The 18,265-nt window shown below is 39.2% G+C and overlaps 5 protein-coding genes across 6 annotated transcripts; 1 reads left to right on the top strand and 4 right to left on the bottom strand.

Moving 5' to 3' along the window:
• Positions 1 to 5,365: 5,365 nt before the first annotated feature.
• LOC124190029 (nuclear hormone receptor HR96-like) lies at positions 5,366 to 8,189 on the bottom strand. Of its 2 annotated transcripts, none has more exons than XM_046582545.1 (7): positions 8,174 to 8,189; positions 7,626 to 7,789; positions 7,472 to 7,549; positions 6,972 to 7,401; positions 6,579 to 6,898; positions 6,299 to 6,508; positions 5,366 to 6,217 (listed from the first exon to the last, which is right to left on the bottom strand). In XM_046582545.1, the coding sequence occupies exons 2-7, from the start codon at positions 7,749 to 7,751 to the stop codon at positions 5,804 to 5,806; spliced, it is 1,578 nt and encodes a 525-aa protein (XP_046438501.1). In that variant the 5' UTR covers positions 7,752 to 7,789; positions 8,174 to 8,189; the 3' UTR covers positions 5,366 to 5,803. The 2 variants fall into 2 exon arrangements, with proteins under 2 accessions (XP_046438501.1, XP_046438500.1); XM_046582544.1 differs by having other exon boundaries at positions 7,992 to 8,180.
• Positions 8,190 to 8,415: 226 nt separating this feature from the next.
• LOC124190032 (pantothenate kinase 3-like) lies at positions 8,416 to 10,760 on the bottom strand. The gene is made up of 8 exons (XM_046582548.1): positions 10,383 to 10,760; positions 10,131 to 10,321; positions 9,890 to 10,063; positions 9,654 to 9,821; positions 9,493 to 9,569; positions 9,106 to 9,418; positions 8,930 to 9,043; positions 8,416 to 8,871 (listed from the first exon to the last, which is right to left on the bottom strand). The coding sequence occupies exons 1-8, from the start codon at positions 10,480 to 10,482 to the stop codon at positions 8,788 to 8,790; spliced, it is 1,221 nt and encodes a 406-aa protein (XP_046438504.1). The 5' UTR covers positions 10,483 to 10,760; the 3' UTR covers positions 8,416 to 8,787.
• A 175-nt stretch (positions 10,761 to 10,935) lies between these two features.
• Positions 10,936 to 11,667, top strand: LOC124190039 (splicing factor 3B subunit 6-like). The gene is made up of 3 exons (XM_046582560.1): positions 10,936 to 11,095; positions 11,210 to 11,328; positions 11,386 to 11,667. The coding sequence occupies exons 1-3, from the start codon at positions 11,066 to 11,068 to the stop codon at positions 11,603 to 11,605; spliced, it is 369 nt and encodes a 122-aa protein (XP_046438516.1). The 5' UTR covers positions 10,936 to 11,065; the 3' UTR covers positions 11,606 to 11,667.
• An 18-nt stretch (positions 11,668 to 11,685) lies between these two features.
• On the bottom strand, positions 11,686 to 15,049 carry LOC124190034 (dolichyldiphosphatase 1-like). The gene is made up of 12 exons (XM_046582550.1): positions 14,952 to 15,049; positions 14,636 to 14,715; positions 14,404 to 14,575; positions 14,233 to 14,335; positions 13,982 to 14,147; positions 13,757 to 13,921; positions 12,870 to 13,696; positions 12,701 to 12,801; positions 12,585 to 12,630; positions 12,291 to 12,525; positions 12,091 to 12,219; positions 11,686 to 12,028 (listed from the first exon to the last, which is right to left on the bottom strand). The coding sequence occupies exons 7-12, from the start codon at positions 12,946 to 12,948 to the stop codon at positions 11,899 to 11,901; spliced, it is 720 nt and encodes a 239-aa protein (XP_046438506.1). The 5' UTR covers positions 12,949 to 13,696; positions 13,757 to 13,921; positions 13,982 to 14,147; positions 14,233 to 14,335; positions 14,404 to 14,575; positions 14,636 to 14,715; positions 14,952 to 15,049; the 3' UTR covers positions 11,686 to 11,898.
• A 1,615-nt stretch (positions 15,050 to 16,664) lies between these two features.
• LOC124190041 (RING-box protein 1A) lies at positions 16,665 to 18,218 on the bottom strand. The gene is made up of 6 exons (XM_046582561.1): positions 18,180 to 18,218; positions 17,608 to 17,698; positions 17,283 to 17,384; positions 17,187 to 17,214; positions 17,005 to 17,126; positions 16,665 to 16,926 (listed from the first exon to the last, which is right to left on the bottom strand). The coding sequence occupies exons 3-6, from the start codon at positions 17,382 to 17,384 to the stop codon at positions 16,828 to 16,830; spliced, it is 351 nt and encodes a 116-aa protein (XP_046438517.1). The 5' UTR covers positions 17,608 to 17,698; positions 18,180 to 18,218; the 3' UTR covers positions 16,665 to 16,827.
• Positions 18,219 to 18,265: the final 47 nt, after the last annotated feature.

Here is an 18,265-nt window from a genome sequence, read left to right as displayed (position 1 = left end):
AACTCTCGAGCCGATCGATTTCCGCGGCGTAGCCAGAAAGAAGAAAAAAGGAAAAGAGAAAATGAAGAGGAGACAGAAATAAGAAGTTGAAGAGGTGATCCTATCGAGTGGAAGATTGCTTCCTTCTTCCTTTGCTCCTTATATAGTCCAATTGCCGTGGAGAAAGCGGAGAAGGAATAAAAAAGGAACACGAGTGAAAAGTGCTACTACAAAGATTTGCCATTGCTACCGCTGCACGCACGAGCCATGGTTATGAATACAAATAGGAACGTTCATCATGCAACAACTTGTCTGATGTAAATATCGAATTTCGTTTAGTTTCATTTTCCACTGGAAAATCTAAATGTTTCAGATTTCAACGTCGAAATTTCCTATTCAACGACAATTATTTATGCATTCAATATGTGAGACTGCGCGTAATAAAAGAGATAAAAGTGCTGGAATTTTCGCTACCCCCTGGGAAATTAACAAATGACCTACGATGTTGCACAGGACGCTAATAACTTTTCTACGCCGACCCACCGTGTTTTCATGGTGAAAACACGCGAGCTCAAATGCAAATATACTGTTGCGCTACCAGGCCATAAATATGTGTACGTGCTCCTCGCCCGCACATATTACACAGAGAAAAAGTTCAAACGACAACTTGATTCCTGATGGTCTTGTTATTATTCCGACCCATAAATTTGCAGTGCACCTAAGGAAAAGCAAACCGAATCTGAAGTGAAACTCGGATTTCTAGTTGGGTTTCCCTTTTCCCATTGGTGATATGTACGTTGATGGCAATTGGGACGTAGGAAAGGGGGAGGGGAATCTGTTTACGTGGTCCCTTGCTGGTTCGCTTCCGAAATAATTAAAGGCAAAAAAGACACGGGCGTATCAAATGTCGGCGCCGGAATTCACAGAACGTCCGAGCATCAGCAAGAGCAAAGGTCCGACTGTGGTCCATATTGTATGCGACGTTCACAGGAAAAAAAATAATCTAACGAGAGTGTATACATATAGAAACAGATGCAAAAAGACAATTTATAAGCCTTTGGGTATTAGATATCCTGCACAGCACTTCTTCTTCTTGCCCGTCTTCCAATATGCATAACTCGGCTCACCCGTGAGGCATTGAGTGCACAATCTCCATAATATTGACGGTACGAATACGAAAAAAGGTCAAAAAGTACTTTAAGCGGCAGACTTGAAATTCAATAATTAATGTTGCACATGGAAGGCAGCTGCAAAGAAATGTCGGATTTTGAATGCGTTATTCAAATGCTTTCATGTCCATGACGTTGTAATCAGGGACATATACTCTTAGACATCAACTTTATTGAACTAGACGTCTTTGTAGGCTAGACGTGAATACATTACACGACATAACCTAACCTAACGGCGGAATTGCACGACCGGAATGCGACAGAAACTTCACGACGACCCCATTGGACACAGAAACTCTAAACTGTACTTTAAGGATAGGATAGCTAGCTAACTTGTGGGCCAAGACACACATTTGATAATGAAATTAATCTCGACTTACCGAGCACGAAATCGATCCAGGGGTCCGTGAAAATCTGCCACGCACCTCCGTCGACCGTCAAGCACGCGCGCCACTCGTTGTTGAACCACGCGACGAATTCACGCGAAAAGCTGCTACCAGTTCACGTAATTTGCAATCAAACGACACGTCACAGCAGAGAGGAAAACACCTGTCCAGTTGACCAGGAGACAAACTACTGACAATTTTTCAATTTTCATTAGTGGGCGGATATTACCAAGATGCAATCAATGGAGGAAAGGTTAGAAAATGTCTAAAGAAAAAGAAAAAGTAGCATCTTTTTTCAACATTGCCAAGGTCTAACGATTATATAACCCCACCTCTTCCCTTTAAACTATTGCATTTAAGTGTAATTGTTTCGTAATGTAGTAACTTTTGAAACGCCCACCACTTGTGATGGTTTTACACCAAATGGTCCAAGTTTGGAATGGAATCCTGATTGGAATATTTGAGATTCCCCCCCCAACTGAGGAAATAAAACGAGTCTAAATTAAGCAAGTTTATTACGGTGCTTCTGCCTAAGGCAATCTAGTAGGCTATATTCGCCCATTGGGAAATGATTTTGATAGTAGCTAGGGGCTAAAGATATAAAGTTGCAGGGAAATCACAAAGCCGCAGACAGCAAAATTGAATAGATCTTATTTTGATGGCTGTGCTGGAACGACAGCTCAGCACAGTCCAAGTTATGATGGCCGAGCCAGTCAAACGCTTTCTGCCATTGTGTTCACATTCGAGCGTTTTGCTTGTGCTCTGATCCACTGTGGATATATATTGGATGACTTGTAATATAAACAACGTCTGACTGTGTACACAAAACATCAGACTGTCTGCTGCTGCTGCATACACAAGGCGGACAGTATTACAACATATCTGATCGGACTCGCTGCTGCTGGATGGGTTGAACCAAATCGTGTCGTATCGTTTTCGCTGTTGCGCTGCTCCTGTCATCTTCTTACCCCTGCAAAACTGATGGTCTTTGGCGGCTCTGTTGACTCTTGTTATGGCCCTGGTTCTATATACTTCCGGTATAATGTCTATAAGGCTATTGCTGCCGTACAGTTTCAACATGCAGGAATGAAGACGATAAGACTGCCCGTCAATTCATGTCATCGGCTTCCTCCTCCGCCACGCCCATCTCATCGGGTATGTACATCCGCGCACGACCCATAACGATGCAAGGATAGATCCCGCAGCACACGGGCAGGCGGGATACAGCGGTGGCAGAAGGAAATATCTTGATTCATCATCTCCGTGGGGAAATCACGTAGACTCCATCTTCACAGAGACTGGATGACACATAGCCGAGATCCATCGTGGATTTTCTGTAAAAAAATAAAATGTGCAACAACATACACGGGGCTCTTAAGCCTAAATTAATCAAGATGATACTATCGATCGTTCAAATGTTTATCTCAGGTGTAAAAAGAGGAGGAAACAAAGGGCGGAAATTAACTGGAGCAGAATTGAATGGAAGCCACTTCCGGCTAGTCTGAAAGTAATGAAATCAAAAATCAAAGTGCATCTGGAAGACTGACTTCTGCATAACTCATTATTATTACAAGGGAATGAAGGGATCCATCAAAAAAGGCAGGAAGAAGATGAATCAAGAAAGAAAAAGATGAGAGGAAAAAGATGACACAAGTTGGTTAAATCTTTTGCTCATTCAAACAGAACGATTTTAATGGCCCATAGAACCATTAAAAGGGTCGTTTCACATGAGGAGAATAAAACTTTTTCTTCTTTTTTGTTCCTGTCAAGAAAACACCAGAGCCAAGTTCTCCTTTTTTTTTTGTCTTAAACTTATGCCATCGAGTCGCTCTTTTGATCTTGATAAACGATGCCGCCAGCTCCTTTGTATTTTACCCCAAGCAAAGAATCTAGAAAAGAAGAGGAAGCCACTCTGGCGAGAAGAAACAAACGGACCGTTTTATTTGGTGACAGGCTGCGTTTTGTCTGGGTTGGGTCTATTCATCTCGGCACTTCATCTCGCGGCTGATCATTTTTGCCCCGTCTCGTCGGGATTGACCGTTGGAGAGAAGATGACCCCGTAATAACACAGTGAAGAAAGAGAAACATTTACTCAGCGAAACGTACTAGCTACAGCATTCTAATATTAGGACAAACAGCTGCTGGACGAGCTTCGCTCATGTGGAAAAACCGAATAAACATTCGGGGATCACCAATGCTGGTTCTGTCTTTTCAGGATAGCCAGCTGTGGCCGCCTGAGTCATTTCATCACTCCCACTCTCACAATGTTGTGCTGACGGCCTACTTATTCGCTACGCAACCTTCCACCCCGAGCGAAAATGTACAGGAAAAAGAAAATGTTGGGCGAATCTCTTCCGACTTTGAATAACGGCACTATAACGCTCCCATCTGTCAGTCGACTATATACCATTGAACATTGAACATAATGGCTGGATCGGCGGTAGAATGTGTCGGGAATTCAATCACGAAACGCCTTGTAGTCCCCGAGGTCTTGGTGCATTGAAGAACGCCGCAGATATCGGCTGATGGCAAGGAGTTACCTCCTGGTAACACTCAAGAAAGTGGTGTGGCGTAACGCTCTTCTCTGCTGCCTACTATTTATAGTTTCAGATTAGATTGGTTTAGATGGATAAGAGAGAGTCAACGACAAGTACGCAGTCGAGTGCCACCACACACAAAAGAAAGGAATAAGAAAAAAAGGCAGGCATTCCTGAAGCCATCCGTCTGGCGGTCTGGCCATCCGCACTGGTTTGGGGGAGCCACGCAGTTCAATCAGAAGCGCGACGACAGTGAACACACAATGCACAACAGCCCGTACGACGAGGAGGAAGAGGAGAAACCACTTGGGCAGCACAGGATTCCGTCGATCGATCCGCTGGTGGACATTTCCCACGTCTCTCTCTGATAAATGTCAGCCGTCACTTTCGCTTTCCCATCAGTTGATGAACATTTCAGATAAAGGCGAGACTGCTGTTCTCTCGGACTTGTCTTTCTTGTTTCCTTCCGTCTCTGCTGCTGCCATCAAATCGCTGAATAATGGAAGGGCGAATATTAAATCCAACGATTACCAATCCCAATTGGAACTGTGGGGCGAAATAAGCAATGTCTGAATAATTTCTGTTTCAATTAAAATACATAAAACTCCTTACTCTCAATGCTGTAATATGCGCCGCATTTCCTGGGAGCAACTTTTCAAAGGTGCTCTGTGGATCGGAATGTCTTCTATTCGCGTTGAATGATAGATGATCAAGTCACATGTAAATCCATCCAAGTCTGGTTGCAGTCAAGCGTTGCTTGAGTCGTAACAAAAGCGCAGGGCTATTTTGGTCATCAACTTCCTTTATAGTTGGTCCAGTACGCAAGAACAAAATTAAGAAGAGGAAACAAGTGGCTGGAGAACCCAATAACCCTCACGCGTTAGTGCGTCAGTCAAAAACTGCTGCTGCTGGATAGGGCTCCGTTACCACCCGCTTTTAAGACATTATAACCAGTAAGCAGAAAGAAGTAGCTCGATAATAATAAACAGGAGAGTGCAGCCTATACGTCTTATACTATAGTTCCTGTTTTACTGCGAAACGACAAACGCGCTGAATGGTTCATGGAACTAATAATAAATGTGCGAGCTGAAAATTCTCGTTTCGAAAAATCCAAGTTTTTTTCAGGATCATTGGGTTAGTTTTCGACCCATCTCTGTTGTACGTAAGATAATGGAATCCGACGCTGGGAGCAAGGCTTGACAGATGTGTGTAATCTAATCGGTATCTCGGCAATGTTGACTCACGCAACCGTCCGTCTGCGACAGGATGACGAATTCTCGACGATCGACCGCGATACAGACACAAGTTTCTTTTATTCATTTTCTCGACGATCGGAACACTACATGACGTGGGAGAGCGAAGAATGTCGGGACGAAATGTCGTGATAGTTATTAAGACATTTGGAATCTTGGCACACAGTACGTTGATTGTTGTTTCCATTTTCTTTTTTTTTTTTACAAAATAAAAACCAATAGTACCTCCTATTGTGGAGGAAGGTAATATATAAAATAGTGGATGGCGCGGCAGCACGACACAATTGTTCACGAAATCAAATTATGTAAAAACCTTTTCATACAAATAAACTTAACGAAGGACGATCGACGCAAAAACGCAAAAAAACCGTCAAAACAAAAAAAAATTTGATGGGGGAAGAAAGACGAGCCCTGAACGTTAAATTTTTTCCAATTGGATGTTTCATTTTGAAATGACTAGACGGCTGAGATCGTCAGCATCATCTGGACTTCAAGTCGAAGATTTCAATAAGCAGAGGCTCTACCTCTTTAGGATTAAGGTCTAAGTAAACTCGAACGTGATTATCGTTGAGTATGTGCAACTCGGAGATTTTAGCAATCAACTTGAGGAACATTGAGCGGGCCTTGCAACCACCTACCACTGACTCCAAATAGCGCCTAAGCAAATAGTAGTACGACTCTTGTTCCAGTTTGATGGCATCTCGATGGATGACGTGAGGTCGGTTGGGATCGAATAAAGTGATGGCCGACAGCAGCAGCATGATGTGCTCGTCTGAACGCCACAGCGGATCAAAAGATTGAATGTAGCGTTGGTGTTCCTCGTACAAGTTTCCCTGTGCTTCCTTCAACACCTCCACTTTGATGTGATTCATGTGCGAGTCCGTGTGTGGTATCTATTGTCCAATACGATGAGAGAGAAAAGCTCATCAGTCCCACCTCACAAAACCCTTTCATTCGCGATTAATTGCACATACCTTCCAGCATCCTTTGTCGGCGTCGTAGGACATGACCGAGCGCAAAATCATCAGCTCGGTACAACCACCCTTCAGCAAGGCGATCTGGTCCTCTTGACACAAAGTCTTGAAAGCTGCCAATTTCTTCGCCATTTTGATGATTCGCCTGATGGCAATATCCGTCAAATTGATAACATTTAGTAATGTTGGGTCCCCCGAATCGTAATGAAGCTGTCAAAGTTGAATTAAATAAAAAGATTTAGATCAGTATGACTGTTAAAATAATTGTGACTGCTCATACATCGACTGGCCGTTCTTCCGTCAAGGGTGCCAAAAGGGCTTTGTTTGCCACCACGAGTTCCTGCAACTTGGCCATTTCCAGTTCATTCAGTTGGCGATCACGGACTGGCGACAGTGGGCTAGTATCATTGCCCCGAACTAAATCGACCACGACATTGTATTCAGCTGAAATGGCAGTATTTAATAAAGCATCCATGGTCTGCAAGTTTATATTAAAGGCATCGGCTACGCTCATGGATTGACTACGCATCCCGCCATTGGCGGTAGACGGAGAGCTGTCACTTGGGCAATCCTCCGGAGGAGACATTTCAAGCATTCTTCCTATATTGCGAGAAAACAAGTCAAACGTTGATGACACTGTGAAGGGGAAAACCGAGCAAATACTTATTTATACCTCTGTTTTCTGGTGTCAATTGTTGGTGATTACTTATCACTGTTATTGTCGCTTTGTTCGAAGAGGCAGGGCTTTCATGAAATCCCTCGGAAGAGTTGTCCAAGGGACTTGTAGTGACATCTGAATCAGAGAAACTTGATTCTGCTTCAGATTTAATATCACTTTTTCTCTGGTTTGCTCTGCTTCCACCACCATTTAAGAGATGAATAAGTTGTTTGGAGTTGATCTTTGTATTATTTGTCCTCCCAGGTTTAGTTTTCTTCATTCGATTTTCTTCAATCTTCCTTCTCTTTACTGTTCGTTCTTCTTCAGACATGATAAATTCCTTCTTCATTCCAATATCAAGGCACTTTTTAAGCCTGCACTTTTGGCAAAATCTTCGTGTCACAGCATCTATTTTACAATTGTTTTCAAATGGGCAACGGAATTCCTGGAAGAAAGTAAGAATGGCAAGTTCATAGCAACACAAATAATGAGATGTATATTTATTTTCAATGTACCTTTCCTTTAAGGGCATTGCGTCTAAAGAAGGCTTTGCAAGATTCACAGGTAGTTGCACCAAAGTTACACCCTAAAGCCTTTAACCATGCAATAAAACATTCTTGAATTAGTGCCTCAACAGAAAAATAGTAGGAAGCATAATATAGTACATACCTTGTCTCCACACACTCCACAAACTTTCCCAGACATCGAGGCATGGAGTTCACCTGGGCTGGTACAAGCATTGCTGAGAGGAGATACTGGTGTATTGGGAGAGGTTAGCGATACGTACTCTTCCATGTTTTGTAGGTTGTTATTTTTAATAACGAGAGATGAAACTAGGAAGACAATTCATCCATGAGAACGTGCATTAAAGGATCTCCGTTCAGAGGAATCTTAACACTGATTGCTGTGTTGATCAACAGCTTAAATTTCACTCATCTTTATGAAACTAATTCTTGTTATTGACAAGCGGTAAAACTGTTTAAGATTATTACTGGGCAAATCTGAATTATTTACACTAATTTAAAGAACACACACCTATTGTTAAATTAGTCAGTCTCAGATCCATCGAAATTATTGATGAATATAGGAGAGGTTGCCAAGTTGGTCAACGTTCCAGTAATATAAATTTTTTTTTTTAAATGCTGGACAACAGACAAGGCGACAAGCCGGACAATAAGAGCGACTATTATTACGACTTTAAATGCTTCGAATCTTACCACGAATGCGTACAAAAAGCTCGTTGAAGGGTGGATTTTGCTTTCCTCAGCGCAAGATAAGAAAATGCGGAAGACAAAGTACACATCGAATCTTATAACCTTTGACTAGTAGTTTTCAAATCAGGAAGAGGAAACGTATCTAGACCATTAATGCTTATCTGTGATTTATACTCTTTAAGGTTAGATTCTCATACTGGGTTTATCGTCTCGTCAGAATCAGGAAATAAAACAATATTCTAAAATACTATCCCAATACAAACTGTAATAGCCCCGAGTGTTATGACGATTATACAATTTCGACATATTTAATAAACTGTGGTCAAAAATCTGGTTCGTTAAGAAACAACAATAAAGACCCAAATTTTGTACAGAAAAATCAATGTCAACTGGAAGAGAGATACGTATAAATCTACTGTTCTTTTTGGTTTTGTTGGCTGCCATCGGCACTTAAAGAGATGGTAGAAGAAGGAAATGCTCAATAAATATGAGCAACTACACTAAATATGAGAAATTAAACATTGTTGTCTGAGCTGAGAATGTGTGCTGGAATTTCCTTGGCAGAAAACAAAATCTAGCAGTATCTTTGAACTTGCATGTCATTTTCTAATGACTAATTAAGAGTCACCCTCCTTTGGAGGTAGGCATGTCGGTTGTATATGCACGAGTCTCAATAAACAACCAACGGCACCAAAGTAACCCTAATAAATGTAATTACATTTTAATAACGTAAACGATTACGAAATCATTTTGCATTACCTCGTGCTCAAGAAATAGAGCTTTTAAAGCTCCATCGGACCAAAAATCCATTGCATAGGCGAGCTGCTTCATCGAAAGAGTATTGACTCGCAGAAAGTTGCCAACAAACACTACCTGGTAAACCCAAAAAACAACAGAATTAATACAAGTTTAAGCTTATTTGACCAGCAACATACTCTTTCAATTTTTTCATTCAGTGCACACATCCGCGTAATGGACCCGATGTTGTTTGTAATGGTTACAAGCGTCGCACGGGCTAAATCTGCTTTGGTTACTTCGGCTCTTCGATCAGATAAGTTCATTTGACCGAAACTGCTTGCAACAATGTTGCCATCCAACCCGAATCGGTCATAGTCTCCACCGTAAATGTCTCGGACTTTCTTATCAACCTTCGTTGAGTCACCAGCGGCAGCGAGCGCGATAGCTTCTTCATAAGACTGGCATCCGGTAAGCAAGCAGCATAATCCCAAGAAAGTTCCACCACCCAAGCTATGCAAAACATTCAAAGAGCTGTGAGATTAATCTTGAGAGTTTTTTTTTTGGTTTTCTATGCGTTGTTTTACCTGGTACCGGTGACTCGTTTGAAATTATTTGGGCCATACACAGCAAGTATACTCACACCTGAACCAATATTTACTAGCTAGAAAATAAAATCAGATGAAAGTAACAACAACAGAATTAAAGTCATTTGTTTGTTAATAAAGTTTTTAAATGATGGAATTACCAAAAACGGATATGGGTTCTTGAAGTCATATGTTTTTTTTACGCACTTAGTTTCGTCAGTTGGATTTTCCCAATAATAAACCTCGGGACGATGAATTTCTTCAATGTACAAGAGCCCACCGATAAGGGATTCCAGTTCGTCCGATTTATGTAGATTTAAATTAACAGCCTACAGACAACCGTATAACAAGATAAGAAAAAAGAAAAAGAAATCAAAGCTGCATAAAGTGTACAAACCCTTAAAAAGTCTTTTTCAAACTTGTATGCACCTCCACCTGTGGCACAAATGGTTGTGGACAGAGAGGCAAATCCTTTAGATTTTGCTAGCTGCAGAAATTGCTCCATTTCAGAGGTAGGAAATCTGATGAAATGTAATGTTCCTACTCTGTTTCCCATTGGAATTGAACTCATCTGAAATTTGAAAATTATACTGAAATCAATTTCTGATAAAATAGGAAAGATTAGAAGATGTAAACACCTGCAGATGAATGTCTCGGTGCCCTGTCTCTCCATAAGCATTGTTACTAGTGAGATACTTTTGAATGTTGTGTAAGGTTTCAATTTCTGACGAACTTACATTCTCTTCCTCAGGAGCAATGTCAGTTGGTTCAAAATACACTAATTTAACTAAAGTTCCACCTATATCCATTCCAAACCAGGGCATGCTAGCTGTAGAATAAAAATAATTGTTTATTATCACAACTAATTGATTAAAAATAACAATACTTACGAGAATGAACAACTGTGGAACTTGAATCATGGCCATTTGTTACCCTGTTTTCTACACTATCCATTGTGCGACCATATTGTGTTTCGTGATCAGAAGACATCTGTTAATGTGCAGAATTTCAATGTGCTTTCTTTAGTTATATCCCAGCAATTCTTTATTGTATGCACAGCACCGGATGAAGCTTAAAAATCCCTTTATTTAATTGATATCGGAAGTAGCGAATCAGTTCAGTTTACGCGACTCGAATAGTGGCCATCTGCATCATATCTTGATATTCGAACCAATAGAAAAAGGAATTCGGGTCGTACGATGTGGAAACTTTTCCCCTTTCCTTTTCTCTTATTTGAGTATGCTATTCCTCATTTGACACAAATTCGTCTGCTAAAACATCAGCATTGCCAAAATATTAAAATGTGAAGAGTAAATTGAGCTAGGAAAAGATTTTTATGAGATATATATACATTTTTTTAGTATTTAATTTGAATCAAATTTTCTAGTGCATAAAACCAATTAATTGAATTACACGAAAATAATGTTTTGTTTATTCTGTCAGCTCAGAATCGTCGTCTGCTATGCAGCCATTTTGAATACCAAGCGGCGTTCTTATTGTCAAGTTCACGAGCACAGTTTTGAATTGTATTGATCAGTGATTTCGTTGTTTTAACTGAATTTTACTCCTAACAATGGCGATGGCAATGCAGAAAAAGCTAAACGTATGCAATCATGTGTTAATTTTTTTTTATCATTAGTAGTTTATTATATTGAGTCAAGATTGTTGTGCATCAAGATTTCCATGTGAGCATTTCTTAAATATTTTTATTTTTCAGGTGAGGTTACCTCCTGAAGTAAACAGAATCCTATATGTCCGAAATCTTCCCTATAAAATTACATCAGAAGAAATGTATGATATCTTTGGAAAATACGGAGCTATTCGGCAAATCAGAGTGTAAGTAGAAATTGATAATATATGTTAGCATCAATTGTAACTCATTTGATTTGATAGAGGGAACACTCCAGAAACCAGAGGAACAGCTTTTGTGGTCTATGAAGACATTTTTGATGCAAAAAATGCTTGTGATCATCTTTCTGGTTTTAATGTCTGCAATCGTTACCTTGTAGTACTCTATTATCAACCTACAAAGGCCTTCAAAAAGGTTGACACAGACAAGAAGAAAGAAGAGATAGAAAGCATGAAGGCTAAATTTGGATTGAATGATGAATAACATGTAAATTGACCTCATTTCTCATTGTACAATTTGGTATAATAAAAAAACCATTTTCACTATGTGAATTGTAACCAGTATTGACCCTTTTCCAACCAGTGTAATTGTGAGGTATTCCATTGTAATGGAATATCAAATATGATTTGCACGAGTTATTACAACTCAAAAATGTTTTTTCTAAAAAGAATATTCACGAAATATCCGGCTTTCAAGAATAACAGATTTGTAGGCACAGTAAACAGACAAACAATTGCACTGCAGCTACTGAACACAAAATTATTTTCAAGCCAGTTTTACTGGGACTTCATGGAGACCAATTTTCGACTTCTGTGCTTTGATTCGCTCCGGTGAGATGTATATTCAAACCAGATAATGTTAGGGATTAATGTTTGATCTCTCACCAATAGCCATTCACACACTCTCCTAAGAAATAACAATGAATATTGCATGTTATCGGCATGGAAACACTTTTGAGGAAAACTAACCATGATGCAACAGTTGGGAACCACGGCGTTAGAGCGAATTGCGTAAATAAGAACCACGAAACTGCTAAAACAGATCCAAGTAATCCCCCTACTATTACTTGGGAAGCAGTGTGGTACTGAAGATAAATCCTAATAATGAAGCAAGAGAATTAAGTATTTTTTTTCACTTAAGTAAAATAAACAAAGAATTAGAATAAAACCTTGCTATGGCAACAATGATAGATGCAACAAGGCATGCTACTGAGATGGCAGTTTTCCAGATGCAAATCCATATGGTATTTGTGTAGCTAATGTGTCTCAAGCGTACCCAAATAAAAAGGAACATGTAGGTAGTAAAAAACCACATGAACTGGCTGTGAGATGATGGCATTCCATACTCATGTAAGAGGCTAGGTCTAACTAATGGTCTTCCCTGACGAAGAGTATGTTTGAGCACTAAAATTTAAAAACATAAATGTATGTGGGTTTTAACAGAAATTGGGAAGAAATAATACCGTAATTAATGCCTTCATTTAACACCAGTCCTAAGAGGTATGATATCTACAAAAAAGAACAAAGTTTAAAACATTCACAAATTTAGAATTCCACGCACATGTGAATACTGATTTACCGTATGCAAATCTCTTCTAAACAATATCAATGTTATAAAACTGACAATAAGGGCATGAGGAACCATAGAAGAAAACGCTAGCAGTTTTCCAATGAGATCACCTACATGATAGAATCAGAATTCAATAATAATGAGAAGCCACTAAAAAACTAAAATTACACAAAATAACCTTCAGGATATTCTGCTGTGATACTTAATGGAATCCATTTTATGTTTGAATGTATGTTATTTGTTTCTGGATCCTCCATTTTCAAAAGGCAACACAATGTAAATAAACCATGTAATGTCGAAAACCTTGGCAACGTATTACCGGTGTAAGTCGTTTAAAGGGGCGAGTTGCCAAATCAACAAAAATAATTGCACTTAATGTCGCTTTTTTTATATATGAACTTAATTATGCCAAAGACTACTCGTTTGTAAATAAACTAGTTGAAATAAACAGAAAAGTAATATACAAATAATGAATTACATTAAACTAGGGCTCGCGTTGCAAGCGTTGGCCTTCGGCTAAGTGACAGAGCTATCTTGGAAGAATTTTGGAATTAGGCAGTCTTGTTCTTGTGCTTCATTTTCTTGTCGTTATTTTTTATTTTACTCTGTAATTTTTTATTTTATTGTACTCTGTATACTCTTCTACTTTTTTAAAACACTGACCATAAAAAAAAAAAGAACGACGTTGCATTTATAAATTTTCATTTCGACAAAAATAAACAAATAAGGAAGAAGGACAAATTAACATTTTTAGCGGAAGTAAAATAAACTTTTTGTCTGGGAATTCCAAACCTGGTCGGTATATACCTCATTTCTCGAAGTTTGGTGATACTTGATGAATACACTTTTCTGCCGTGTAATCAACCTCAGCTTCGGTGGTGAATCGCCCAATTCCAAATCGAATAGAAGAATGCGCCAAATCTTCTTCAGCGCCAATGGTCCGCAAAATATATGAAAGTTCCAGCAATGCTGAGGTGCAAGTACTTCCGCTTGAGAGTGCCACGTCTTACGTAATAAAAAGAATTAGTTAAAATGAAAGGTAGTGGAAGTTGCCTTTAAAGTTACCTTTCAGGGCCATGAAAAGACTTTCTCCCTCGACGTAGGCGAAAGAAAGGTTTACACAACCTGGGTAGGAGTGTTCAGGATCTCAATTTCGTACGACATGTGTTAAACTATTACCAATCTGATCGATCAAGCGTTGCGATAGTTAACTAATCTGGCATGATTATACTAAAACATGGTTTTGATCAATTAGTTATGTATGGATACTACTATGACATGAACTAAAACCTTAAGTTCTTGCTGAGCTACTTCACATGCTGCGCCAAAACCAACTGTCACTCTGTCAGTGGAGTAGGAACTGTTCCACCACGTATCCCTCATTCCTGACCACCTCCACTTTGCAGAGCTTCAATCCTAACCCGTGGTCGGCCTATCACGTAAAGAGCACCAACACCTTTTGTTCAAGTTCAAGAAAATAATGATGCGAAAAAAGAGTGAATTACATCGAAATAACAATCATATATTAAATTGTAAAATACCTTTATAAATCAATTGACATCGATTCAACATCAATTGGAATTTTACCTAGAGCTTGGGCTCCATCACAGTGGAAAAACACTTTAGCTTTTCGACACATAGCATCTAATGATGAAAAAATTATGTATAGAAATAGAACATTAGACTCTACAATGATTATGTGTGTGTCTCACCTATTTCTGCTATGGAATAATTTGCCATGTCAGGAAGCATTGCAACTAATACCCTTGTAAGTATCGACTCTAGCCACAAGTTGGTAACTGGAAGTTGGTCACTGGAAGTTGGTCACTGGAAGTTGGTCACTGTAAGTTGGTCACTGTAAGTTGATCCATGCTACATTTACTCCTGTAGAACAAATTCAGTTTAAAGATTAAACTTTTCTGCATCTGGGCGATTACGAATTACCAGTTGTAAACATGTAGTTTGGCACAGGTGGGTTGGCACTGTTTCGATATACTGAAGAACATGCTGAGTTCCTGAAATGACTTAATTTAGTAAGAGACCAATTATTTAACTGTTGACACAAGTTGCTGAATGTTTAATCGTTTTTTTTTCAATGGAAGCAACTGTTGGTATGTGTCTGTGGACTAGGACTAGGACATAACAAAAAGCTGAATGAATACAGTGAAACTTGGGAATACCGAAACATTAAATATTAACTTAAATAAAATTCGGAAGTAAACGCCAATTTTTGTTAGGCATGGAAAACATTTTGAATTACTTTTCCTTTGATAATATAATACACGAATCTTCGAATGCATTCTAAATCTGTTGTTTGTTTACATTTACATTTCTATCACAAAAACTACCCCTGGGTATCCACGCAATTCCATTTTCAGGTTTCGGCGGTGACTGAAAAATGTGGGACCGTGAGTTGAAAATCGCGTGGCAGGGAGTATAGGCTTCACTGAATTTCCGATTTTATATCGATCGGTAAATCGAGACGGGAGCCAATAGCAAGGCCAGATTTCGGTCACGTGGGGGTAGTTTTTCTCTCTAAGCTCCGCCTTTTCCCATTTCCTTCCAGGGAGACTTTTGAGCTCTACGGGAACCCTGTTAAGGCCCTCGGCAGGCTAAAGCCTTAGCCTCAGGGATCAATAATACTAATAAACACAGTTCGTTTTTCAATCATGACATCGAAGATTCGAAATGCTCAGCTCATCTCATCGGATTTAGGGACAATGATAGCTGAGATCACCTGATGGCAAAAAATATGACCCCATAAGTGATGCATATCTTGTGTCGAATAAACCTAATAGAATGTAATATGTATAAGAAAAAATAGCAAATCATGATAACTCATACGCTGGAAGAGTGATGTCGGATAAGTGTTGCCATTTGCGCTTTGAAGTCATCTAGCTCTCTTGTCTAAAAGAAGAATAAGAAGCACAAGAAGAAGTGGGAAAAAAGATGAGCTGTTTGGGACTGACGACATTTAAAATCATGACTCAGATAAAATTCTTCGAACCAGTAAAAAATCCATCGCACAAGTAGCCAATATCTAGTCAAGGTGCGGTACAAAAGGCGTAGAGTAGGTGAAGGGTGAGGTTAAGCGTAGGTTGCATTGGAATTTTCGTCGTGGGAAGGACAAATGAACGCAAAGCTTAAGTACATTACATTAAGAATGTAAAATATGTATTCATTAAAAAAGCCTCAGTCGTCTCATTGCTTTCGCCAATCAACAATTGGAATTTAAGAGGAGCTGTAATACCAGTGTGATACGTCAGAGCGCCTATGATCTGCTGCAAAAGTCAAATTATTCTTTCGAGTTCTATTTCGTAGCCATGACTCTAACCACTATGACCCGAAGAAAGTAAAGCCCCAGAGCGCTCACTCACGAATTTGTGTTGGATAGTATTACTTTTTTATATTAAAACACTGATTTAATACCACTCCCTTCAATTGTTTTTTGTTCTTCCACTCCTATCACGTCAGCCGATTTCATCACTGAAGAATCTAAAAGGTTGCCACGAAATTTCAGCAACCCACGTAAACTCGCTGCCTACGGCAGTTTTGAATGTTTTTGTTATCCTTTTTGGTAGTTGTATTTACCTTGCTCGAAGTGTTATTACTTTCAATGACGTAACTAAGCCACTCCCTTTATCGGTGACGTCTAGAACACGTCTAAAAATACATGTTATTTAAGGTTAAAACAATAAATCCAGGGATTTTCCTTGGTCAACTAATCCGTTTAGTAATAACAGAAGTCCCGGGAGAAGTCCCATGTCGAAACGATATAGTTTGTTGATGAACTAAAAATACGTCTCAAACTTTTCTGCATACTTGCCCTTTCCTAAAACTAGAAAAAATCATTAATACGAAATTTAGGACCACAAGTTTCGAAAACACTTCTCCACCACTCTTTTTGAACAATATTCAACCTAATTCCACGATTTTACCTACAATATTACGTCATGTAATTCGTACTTTCAAAATAGTTGAAGGGCACATTTATTTTTGAAATTCTTAGCCACGAAAATTCAGCCAGTTTCAGAAGATTCCGAGAAAGAAAAAAAAAGAAGTGACGGTATTCAAACATGAAACGCGCTAATAAAAAAAAGAATTCCACAAAAAACAAAGGACAGGCGTCAGGCCACTTAATGTCCATATTTTTGGAATTCCCATTCGCGATTATCCAATGGGCATACCTGACGAGTCTTCAGCCAGCGAGAAATACAATGGAAGTGGAAGGCATGCTGTAAATCAAAAGAATTTTTTGAATATGCTTTTCATCTCTGAGGAACTAAAAGGAATATAAATCAATATTCACTTACATTGCAGACACCCCAGGCAACTGTGCATTCTTCACTAGTAGCTGAAGCCTGATTGGCTTGACATTCAATGCAGAGGTCCATAATGTGATTACGACAAATAGCACAGTTGTCGACAACAATATCTAAGAACAGTGATTAGAAATCAGCACATATAACAAGTTAGTGACAATAGTTTAATTTACCCCAAGCCCACAAGGCAACTGCATTCCACTAAAAAAAAGGGACATCAAATATTTAATTATTTGTATTATTAATAAAATTTCAGATAAATATGTTACCTTCTTCACTTCAAAGCGTTTTCTATCACCCTTTACATTGGATGATGAAGGCTGTTCTACTTCTTCCTCATCCACATCCATACCAGGAGCATCATCAGCCATCTGATATAAATAAAATAAATTAAACAACAGTGCCTTCAAACAAAGTGGATCAAGCTATTAATAGATTGCTCATAAATTAAGATCAAATTAGTCCAAGAAACAATCAAAAACACATGTAATTGATTAAAATTCTTCCACATCCCAACACCAATCCAATCCATATTTTAAACAAGTCTTTCCTTCTGATTAGTTAAGCAAGCCAGAAATGCTGGTTAACATTTACCTCGTATTATGTTAGATAATCACACAGAAATTTAAATGTTGTTTTTATTGAAATGAGGGACTCGTAACAACTTTTGGTTCCTCAGTTATGCCATAGCCTACTTTATTATAGGAAGCCCAACGGTTTGGGCTTTTTTTGGAAGCCAATTTGGGTTCCCTTCCTCTTATTTGGCTCCGCCCTAAGTGGACCCACGGGAGCCAATTTATCGTCTAGTGGCGATATTTGAAAACACGGATTCGTTTACGTTTCTATCGATATGATTGTTAAATGGCTACGAAGGGCCATTCACTAAACAATAATGTCCACAGTTCCATGTAACATTGTCATGAAATCCTCAAATCCCTCACGGCAACATATTAATGGTGCGTTCATAAATTACAGGGTTCCCCCCAAACCATAACATTCGAAATTTCGGAGGGCGTGTCATTATTTCGCTCACCAGATGGCCCCCCTGGGTCCACTTGGAAGATGCGAAATCGGAGGAAAGGTGAGCAAAGTAGGCTTCACTTTTCCAACACGCGAGAGATATCCTTCCTTTGGGCTTCCTATAATAAAGTAGGCTATGGTTATGCGGTCTTTTTTTCGTTCGTCTTCTGTTCTGTCTTCTCTTCGAAATACAGCCATGATACAGCGTTGCAAGCTCGATGAATGCATCAAT

This window comes from Daphnia pulex, chromosome 3, assembly GCF_021134715.1.
Source record: "Daphnia pulex isolate KAP4 chromosome 3, ASM2113471v1".
NCBI lineage: Eukaryota > Metazoa > Arthropoda > Branchiopoda > Diplostraca > Daphniidae > Daphnia > Daphnia pulex.
Note: the sequence above shows the minus strand (reverse complement) of the source record. Positions and strands in the feature narration are given on the sequence as shown.

Bases quoted from the DNA above. Each gene is read 5' to 3' on its own strand.
- LOC124190029 (XM_046582544.1), bottom strand. From the start codon at position 8,022: ATGGATCTGAGACTGACTAATTTAACAATAG. The intron at 7,550-7,625 runs GTATGTACTATA...GCATGGTTAAAG, and splicing joins GTGGAGTGTGTGGAGACAAG to GCTTTAGGGTGTAACTTTGG. The intron at 6,899-6,971 runs GTATAAATAAGT...CTCGCAATATAG, and splicing joins ATTGACACCAGAAAACAGAG to GAAGAATGCTTGAAATGTCT.
- LOC124190034 (XM_046582550.1), bottom strand. From the start codon at position 12,948: ATGGAGGATCCAGAAACAAATAACATACATTCAAACATAAAATGGATT. The intron at 12,631-12,700 runs GTAAATCAGTAT...TCTTTTTTGTAG, and splicing joins TTAGAAGAGATTTGCATACG to ATATCATACCTCTTAGGACT. The intron at 12,220-12,290 runs GTTTTATTCTAA...CTTCATTATTAG, and splicing joins ATCATTGTTGCCATAGCAAG to GATTTATCTTCAGTACCACA.
- LOC124190039 (XM_046582560.1), top strand. From the start codon at position 11,066: ATGGCGATGGCAATGCAGAAAAAGCTAAAC. The intron at 11,096-11,209 runs GTATGCAATCAT...TTTATTTTTCAG, and splicing joins CAATGCAGAAAAAGCTAAAC to GTGAGGTTACCTCCTGAAGT. The intron at 11,329-11,385 runs GTAAGTAGAAAT...TTGATTTGATAG, and splicing joins GCTATTCGGCAAATCAGAGT to AGGGAACACTCCAGAAACCA.
- LOC124190041 (XM_046582561.1), bottom strand. From the start codon at position 17,384: ATGGCTGATGATGCTCCTGGTATGGATGTGGATGAGGAAGAAGTAGAA. The intron at 17,215-17,282 runs GTAACATATTTA...CCTTTTTTTTAG, and splicing joins AACGCTTTGAAGTGAAGAAG to TGGAATGCAGTTGCCTTGTG. The intron at 16,927-17,004 runs GTAAGTGAATAT...TTTGATTTACAG, and splicing joins TTGCCTGGGGTGTCTGCAAT to CATGCCTTCCACTTCCATTG.
- LOC124190032 (XM_046582548.1), bottom strand. From the start codon at position 10,482: ATGTCTTCTGATCACGAAACACAATATGGTCGCACAATGGATAGTGTA. The intron at 9,822-9,889 runs GTTTGTACACTT...GGTTGTCTGTAG, and splicing joins TTGAAAAAGACTTTTTAAGG to GCTGTTAATTTAAATCTACA. The intron at 9,419-9,492 runs GTAAAACAACGC...TGTTTTGCATAG, and splicing joins AAACGAGTCACCGGTACCAG to CTTGGGTGGTGGAACTTTCT.